General features: G+C 46.4%; 1 protein-coding gene across 3 annotated transcripts in view; it reads right to left on the bottom strand.

Moving 5' to 3' along the window:
- Tsen2 (tRNA splicing endonuclease subunit 2) overlaps window positions 1-8,978 on the bottom strand; it is a 46,016-nt gene that overhangs the window by 28,820 nt on the left and 8,218 nt on the right. For all 3 annotated transcript variants that reach the window (XR_003847268.1, XM_008854904.3, XM_017794820.2), the window contains exons 4-5: window positions 5,029-5,065; window positions 596-1,067 (exon numbers count right to left, since the gene is read on the bottom strand). Coding sequence is in view for 2 of the 3 variants with exons in the window: in XM_008854904.3 (XP_008853126.1) it covers window positions 596-1,067; window positions 5,029-5,065 (509 nt within the window). In the remaining variant the exon portion in view is untranslated. The remainder of the gene's footprint in view (window positions 1-595; window positions 1,068-5,028; window positions 5,066-8,978) is intronic.

Here is an 8,978-nt window from a genome sequence, read left to right as displayed (position 1 = left end):
CACGGCGGGAGAGTGCACGCACACCTGACCCTGGGCCACATCCAGAGTGAGTGCGCCCGGGAGCCCAGGCGCGCTCCCCACATTGCCTGCAGCCAGACTCACGCCGGGATTAGACAGGTGTGGCGGAGACCCCAGGGTGCCCGCACACACCACGCCGGGGGTCAAGCGACACGCGCCATACGCCCGGTGTTGACAATGGGCCTGTGACCAGCTGCAAAGGAAGGATGTGTGGGTGGGCCAACACCCCTATGGGCCAGTGTCAGATGGCTTTGGAGAAGTGACTGATGGTAGTCTCCCTTATCTCCAGGAGACACACTCCAAGGGTCCTGGGGAAGCCGGACACCGTGGGTAGTTCTGACCTGTGCACATGTTCTGCTTTCTCACATATGCCTATGATAGAATTTATATTAGTAAGAGACTACCAACAGTGACCAAAAACAAAGTAGAGCTGTTTGAACAACACACTGCAGTAAAAATGGTGTTCAGGAGATGTCTCTCTCACAGCAGTATTTTTAGACTGTACTTGGTTGTGAGTAGCGAAAACTGTGAAGAGTGAAATCCCGATGGGGGGGACCATGTACTTCAATCTACGCACCTCCTCATCTGAGGTCTCTTCCTTCTCCCGGACATCACACAGCTCTTCCTCTACCAGTACGTACTCATGGCCAGTCCCTCTCTCTCCTGTAGTGAGATATGCTGGATGGCTGCTGTCAAGGATGGGGAATTCCTGTCTACGACAGGGCACCTGGGTCAGAGCCTTGGTGTTCTCTACCATGTGTCCATCAAGGCTGGCTGCAGTGAGTATATCATGTCCAGGCCCCTCCTGCTGGTCACCTGACTGTCCAGAGCTTCCATTGGCCATAGGAAGTTCCTCCATTCCCACAGTACCTTCCAAGGAGGAATCTGCCTCAGAGGTAAGCGAGTCATGCTGTGGTACCTCAACCCTCCCTTTTCTGCAAGGATGCTCCAGGGGTTCTGTGTACTCCTTAAGGATCTTGCGCACTGAACTTTCATCCTGCCCCTGTCTCTGCATGAGATCCGAGACCCATTCCACATGGCGCTGATACCTGCCAATGGAAACACTGTCAGTAACACACTTGAATTTCAACCTCAAGATGACCACAAAGCATCCAAAATGCCTACAAGTGGTCTGCCAAATGTCTACAGTTTTCTTGGAAGCTGGGTTATAGGTACAGCTTTTCCTCTTCACATTTTCCCCTGTAATTCTGTTCTACAACAAGCACACATTATTTTTCCTATTATTATTGCTTAGTTCGAAAAGAATTGATCCCATTTAACAAAGTAGAAATTAAAATGTTTTACCTATTTTTACTTAATGAGTGTTTTGCCTGCATGTATGTAAGTGCACCCTGTGTGCAATGCCCATGGAGGCCAGAAGAGGATGTTGGATCCTCTAGAACTGGAGTTGCAGATGGTTGTTAGCCCCTATGTGGGTGCTGAGAACTGAACCCAGGTCCTCTGCAAGAGCAGCCAGTGGTCTTAACCACTGAGAAGACCTTCCATCCCTGAAATTTATGTAATTTAAAACCAAGAGATACAGGCAAATGTGAGAAAATGGCCACCTTTTATTGATCTATTCTATATTTCCAGTTTGGGTTTTCATATAGCTTCTGAGAGATACTCCATTCATGATCTAAACACCTTCTGTTTAGTACTGGGAAGTAGAGAGAATTTCAACCAATATTTTTCACAGTACCCAAGAATATCTTCACTGGATATGGGAGAAAATGATGTACCTTATGTACCAAGTGTTCTAAAACAAATGGCCATTTTTCTAATAATTTTCACAGTATATTAAAACATTACAATTTTAATAGTTGAAGACAACTGAGCTCTTGCCAAGTTACAAAAGACCATAGGTTGGTGTGTAAAGACCATTGTGGGTTCCAGGGTACTGGGCTTGGTAGCAAGCTCTTTTACCCACTGAGCCATCTTGCTGGCCCACATGCCATTTTAATGTGACAGGTTCTCAAGAACCACTGGGCATTGAAAACCCAAGACCAGCAGAGGGCCAAGTGCACTGCCTCTGCCCATGCCTGAGAGGATATGGCATGATTTCATTCCTCACTTCATCTGACCTATGTGCTCTGATGTCTGACTATGTCACGGTGCACAAAATGCCACAGCTCACACAACACAATAGGCAAACTGGCTTTTGTTGTACCCAGAAAGGTTGGTGGCTGCTTAGCTGTGGCTCACTAGAACCTTTCCAGCTGCCCACACTGGTTTTCCTATGTGCAGACGAAATGCATTCCTGTATGTTGGGAACTGAATCTTTGATTTGTTGTTCATTCACTGTGGTCCTGAGTATTGAACACAGGGCCTTACCCAGTTGCAGCAAGGAAGAGCTGAGGTAAGATGTGTGAAGTGTGCAGCACAGATGTGCTCAATAAACCACACTTGCTCTGTGTCACATACATGAGGGCTTTAGGGGTAGTGTAAAATCAAAACAATCAGACTCTGCATACACTGCATTAACAATCACATGAGCCATTCTACTCATTTATCTATCTTAACATTTTTATTTCTATTTATTATTGTATTTGTGTATGCATGTGCATGGATACCACGTGTGTGAGTGTAGGTGCACTTGTGGCATGGTGTGCATGCAGAGGCTAGAGGACCACTTTAGGAGTTGGTTCTCTCCTCCCACTGTGGGTTCCAGGGTACTGGGCTTGGTAGCAAGCTCCTTTACCCACTGAGCCATCTTGCTGGCCCACATGCCATTTTAATGTGACAGGTTCTCATTATGTGGCCCAGGGATGAAGGCAGGTCAGGTCTGACTCTTGAGTGATTCTGACCTAAGCTGCTTGGCACCTCTGCCTCTCTGCTCTTTTGCCACCTGCCCCGGCCTCTGCACTTCCCTGTCCTATCTCAGAGAAGTCAAAGCTCCAACACGAGTGGCTATAGGATCGTGTGGACAAATTTCAAAAGGTCTGGGAGGCAAATGACCAGATGTGTGGAATGAGGGTCACAAATGCTGTTCAGCACTTCCTCAAAAAGTCAAGTCCCAAACAGCTGGAGAAGTGGTGAGGAAAAGAGGAGAGTAGGAGGCAGGGAGTGAAGAGGGAGGGGCAGAGGAAGGGGCACAGTTGAGGGCCTGGGGCAAGCAAACCCTTAAGGCTGTGAGAATACTGCACCCCTCAGGGTTCCCCAATATGCCTCTCCTGCCTACCTAGACTCTTCTCCATTGGACCTACCAAGTCCATTCATCACTGCAATGCCCCAGGGCCAGCACTGACCTCGAGTGAGGAGCTTCATCTCCCATGTCAATATGATTCCAGAAGGATCCAGGGTTGTCTTGGGGTGAGATGAGGGGAGACAACATAGAAATCTGTCATGTGCATAGAACCTCGCACATGTACTCAGTAGCGCTAGTACAAACAGCTGCTCTATTGTTCCCCATGTGTCCATTCCTCTCGCTCTGGAGCTGAGCCCACTGAGTCATGGGAAAGCTATTTCATCCATATGATTTTCTATTTAAGATGAGGTCATCCTGACTAGTGCCCTTAACAGAAGGAGGAAACGTGGACAGACATACACATGGGAGAATGCTGTGAGCAGCTGGGGGCAGGGACCTCCAGAAGCTGAGGTGGGTAGGAAAGGGTTGTCCCCAGTCCTTCAGAGGGAGGTGCCCTGCCAGCATCTGCATTTTAGACTTCTGCTTCCAGAACTGAGGATCTGTTTCATTTGTTTCAAGTTACTGAGTTTGGTCTAGCAGTTAAAGAAAATGTAAAGATGAGGAACTATTCCTGAACGTCATGCTGTAGACACTTCAGTGCTTATAAAGGACATTCTTCAGGGAGGTGGGACTCTCCTCACCTGAACCTCCCATCTGCAGAATGGCTTGACCTCATGTCATCTACATAGCAAGCCTGACTGGGTCCTCACCAGCCTCTGTTTGGTTTCTGAATCCTAGGCTTGGCTGCTGTGATCTGACTACACTGCAGTCTTCCTGGGACAGGGGCTCTGCCAGGTCCTGAGCAAGTTCTTCCCAAGACCAGAATCCCACTCCTATCCTAGTCTGGGACCATGGCTCCTTGCTACTTTGCTAGCCAGCAGGGCACTGGGCTGTTGGGTTCTGCCATTATGTGTTAGACCACTATGGACTGGTGTCACAAGGCTGTCTAAAGGAGCTGTGATCTGAGTTGTAGCAGACAATGAGGTTGGGAATGACAGACCGGCCTGGAATTTACTATGTAGACCAGGTTGGCCTCCATCTCAGTGATTTGCCTGCTTCTGCCTCCTGAGTGCTGGGATTAAAGACATGCATCACCACGCCTGGCTTGTTTTGTTGTTGTTGTTCTGAAACAGGGGCTCAGCTGACCTGGAACTCCCAGGAATCCTCCTGCCTCAGTGCTAAGATTACAGGCATGAATCAACCATGCTTGGCTTTGGATGGAAGTCTTATCAAGTGTGGGGCTGCAGAAAGGTGCAAGGCCTGGTCCCTGTCCTCCTGGAACTGATATCTGAACCCAAGCATGTCAGAGATGACACAGAGCACAGACCAGAGGTCCAACAGCCAGGGCAGCAGAGGAGAGGTGATGTGTGGGCAGGACTGTTGATGCGCTGGAATTAGCTAGGCAGTGTGCAGGTGTCTGTGGAATCAGAGGGAAATGTTCCCAGAATTCCTAGGAGGGACGGCAGGGACCTCTGTGAAGCTTCTCTGACCCTACAGTGTAGAGCAAGGAGGACAAGGCTGTCTGCCCACACAGGGTAGGAGGCCAACATGGAACCTGAGTCCTGGCATCTCAGGACTTCATAACACAACAGTTGTTCATGTTCTGGGAGGAATTCAATAGGCAAAGCATCATTTTAGTATGACCTGAACAAAACTCAACACATTTCAAATGTGATTTGATCTACAGACTTAGTTTCCAAGGATTTATCCAACACCAGAAAAAGAAAAGGGGGAGAGGCTGATATTAGCTACATCCCACTGCACTAGCTAAAACCAGATCTGACTCAGCCACAGCTGAGTCAAAGCTAAAGGGGGGTGGCACTTACCTCGCTGATGTGATTACAGGCATGTCTGACTGCACATCTGGAGCAAAAAAACAAAAAACAACAAACAAACAAAAAACACTCGATTAGTTTCAAACAAATTTCCTTAGCAGGAAACCCCACTAAAAACCTAAGACATAATTTCAAGATCCACCAGTCGCACAGCTGGAACAGGGATCCATCCATCAGCCACAGCCAATTTGTTTTGGTTGTCACCCTTCCCTGCACCCACAGACCGCCAGGCGCTGTCATCATGCACACCCTCCTGCTGGCTTAGGTGGCACCTCAGCTCCAGCTCAGCAGCACAGAAGTGTGAGGCCAGCTCTCCATCCTATCAGAATGTGAGCTGCTTCCAACTTCCCTCCTGTGTGGGAGGGCTGAAGGACCCTTGATGGCAGTATGGTTTAGGGTGTGGAGCCGGGCTCCAGCTCTGACTCTGGGTATTAGGTCATTTAATAGTCTTTTACTCTTGGTCCCCTCATTCCACCTTTAGGAAAGTCATGTCTTCTTTCCAAAACTCAGCCCCATCTACAGGTAAGGGAGGCTGTTTGGCTTGAAGCCTACGGAAGTGGGCATGTACACCAGGAGTGGCAGACCTCAGCACCCCTGGGGGAGGACACACAGCAAGGTGGCTGCTGAGAAAGACCGGTGGATTATGGGGTGGCTTGTTAAGCATCATTGTGACGGGAGATGATGAGCAAAGCCTTTCCCAGGACCTTGTTACCTAAAGGGGCTCCTCCCTGAGTGTGTTATCAATTGGATACACTTGTTCAACTAATTTGTGTGGTTTTGTTATTTATTTTTATTTTATGTATATGAGTGTCTTGCCTCCATGTATGTGAGTGTACCCATGTTGTGCAGTGTCTGTGGAGGTCAGAAGAAGGCATTGGATCTCCTGGAACTGGAGTTATGGACAGTTGTTAGCCACCATGTGTTATGGACAGTTAGCCATGTGGGTGCTGAGAATTGAACCCAGTTCCTCTGCAGAAGCAGCCAGTGCTCTTAACTGCTGAGCCATCTCTCTAGCCCTGATACATTAAAATTTTTTTAAAGGATTTATTTTTAATTGTTATTATTTGAATGTGTGTGCACATGCGCACCCTGGGTCCTCTGCAAGGGCAATAAGTTCTCTTAACCACTGAGTCATCTCTCCAGCCTCCAATTAATTTTTACAAAAAAGGGTTACTTTATTTACTTTACTGTAATTAACCCTTTTGTAATTATGTAATACATTTATGAGTTTTCAAAAGCAAACCTGTAAAGCCTGACCTCTTGCCTTGCTCCCCTCTACTGTTTCTTGGAGTGTGGGTATGTGCTGGGGACAGAATACAGGGCCTTGTACACTCTAGGCAAATCCTGTATCATTGAGTTATATTGTTGGTCTTTTTTCTGGGAGACAGAGTCTTGCTATGTACCAGGCTGGCCTCAAACTCACGGAGATCCTCCTGCCTCAGTGCTTCCTCTAGGTGCTAAGTACATGGGTGTGTACTACTATGCTTGGCTTACCCTTCCATTCCAATATTTATTTACTTATTTAGACAGGGTCACCATGGAGTCAAGGTTAATATGGAACTTGCTATGCAGCCCAGACTGCTTTGAATTCACAGTCCTCCCTTCTTAGGAAGGGAGCACTTTCCAAGTGCTAGGATTACAAGAGGGTGCCACCATACCTGGCTTTATTCTTATTTTTTAAGTGGTATGTAAAAACTAAATGCTGTATATATCAATGGGGTAATGTGTGTTTTCATACATAGATTTGTGTAATGTTTAAAACAGGTTAAACACCTATTTCCTCAAATTCGTTCACCTTCAAAAATGTAATTAAATATGTATTTCTTATCTCTCCATTTCAGATATCCACAGCTCACTCCTCATGCTGCCTTACTGTCTTACTCAATGACACAGCACAGTGAGCCCTCACTCCCTTGGCTCTGAATCCTCATCACATGAATATACTAGTATCTGCAATGGATCCTCTCTCATGGACACTTGGTTGTTCTCATCCTTTGACTATTACAAACAGTTCTTCCCAATCTTTTTCAGTATATCTTTAAGATGAATCCCAGAAGTGGGGCTGCAAGGTTTAAAGTATTCTCATACAGAGACATTAGCTGTGCACAGAAAAAGCAAGGAAGTCAGACCTTTATGCCATGTGCAAAAATTAAATCAGAATGGACCCAAGGCCTAGAGGACCTTAGAGGGCAGTGGGGAAGTCTGTATCAATGGAGGTGGCAGCCTTTGTAAAGTGTGATGCTAAGCGTACAAGTGACAAAAGGAAAAAAAGACAATTTGGACTTCATTAAAATTAGCAGTTTAGCAGTTAAGAGCACTGGTTGCTCTTACAGAGGACCCAGGTTCAATTCCTAGCACCCACATGGCAGCTAACAACCATGTGTAACTCCAGGTCCAGGGGACTCTGACACTTCTTCTAGCCTCTTCTGACATTGCACTACACAGGTGTGTTTACACACATGCAGGCACTACACTCACACATAAAAATAAATAAAATTTAAAAAAGCAGCTTTTACCACTTCATACTCATTAGGAGGTCTATTACTAAATAATAATAATAATGCCAGGTCTAGCAGCTGTGTCTATAATCTCAGGACTTGAAGCTGAGGCAAAGGATGGCAAGGTCAAGAGCCGGTCATGGTAGTGCATGGCTTTAATCCCAGCATTCAGGCATTCAGGAGGCAGAGGCAGAGGAGGTGGATCTCTGTGAGTTTAAGGCCAGCCTGGTCTACATAGTGAGTTCCAGGCCAGCTGGGGCTACAGGGAGACCCTGTCTCAAAAACCCCAAAAAAAAAAAAAAAAAAAAAAGAATAAGGAAAAAAGAAAATACGGTTATAGCAGCACACTGGGCTTAACAGCTATCACATCTTCATTAGAACCTCTGTGACTACTGACAAGAGACCGTCAAGACCAGGCCTGGTGATGCTCCCTCATAGGAGGGGGTGGGGAGGGTCATCAGACCCTCACCTAAGATTCTAGCTACTCCCTCATCCATTTCCCTTCAGCTATGTGTGTAATTCTGTCCCAGTTGCATGTGGTCTCGAGGTACTAGGGTTTGAAGAGGTGGAAAGTCGACTAAGGTGGGATTCCATCTGCACAGCTATGGTGAAGTCATCACCCATACTGGGATGAGACTTTGAAATAATCCAACTGCTTTGGGGTCACCCACACACCTGCAAGTGACCCCTAACCTATGCTCTATAAATAAATGCAATAAACTCATTGGTTCTCTAAGTTGGGACTTTGGGTCTGTTGTTAACGCCCTGTCTGGGGTGAGAAGATGCTTGTTCACATCTCCACAGGAAAAGCTTCTACAGCGTAGTTTACAGAGATATAGAGAAATGTGCACTGCTGGTGGGAGTATAAAAGGACTCAGCCAACATGGAAAACAGTTTGGTGGTTCTCCAAAAAGTTAAACATGGAGTTACCATCTGAGCCAGTAATTCTATTCCTAGGCATATATGAAAATGAACCAGGGGCTGGAGAGACGGCTTGGTGGTTAAAAGCATAGCTGTTCTTGCAGAGGATCTAGGTTTGAGTCCTGTAACTCTGTCACTGTCTGTAACTCCAGTTCCAGGGGACTCCAAAGTCCTCTTCTGACCTCTGAGGGCCCTGCATAACACAGGTGCCCTTATATACATGCAGGAAACATACTTATACACATAAAATAAAGATAATAAATATTAGACGGCTTGGTGGTTAAAAGCATAGCTGTTCTTGCAGAGGATCTAGGTTTGAGTCCTGTAACTCTGTCACTGTCTGTAACTCCAGTTCCAGGGGACTCCAAAGTCCTCTTCTGACCTCTGAGGGCCCTGCATAACACAGGTGCCCTTATATACATGCAGGAAACATACTTATACACATAAAATAAAGATAATAAATATTAAAAAAAAAGAGAAAAGAAAAAAAAAAAAAAAAAATTAAGGCCAGGCTTGGTGGCC

Source organism: Nannospalax galili, unplaced genomic scaffold, assembly GCF_000622305.1.
Source record: "Nannospalax galili isolate Female #2095 unplaced genomic scaffold, S.galili_v1.0 scaffold406, whole genome shotgun sequence".
In the NCBI taxonomy this organism is placed as follows: domain Eukaryota; kingdom Metazoa; phylum Chordata; class Mammalia; order Rodentia; family Spalacidae; genus Nannospalax; species Nannospalax galili.
Note: the sequence above shows the minus strand (reverse complement) of the source record. Positions and strands in the feature narration are given on the sequence as shown.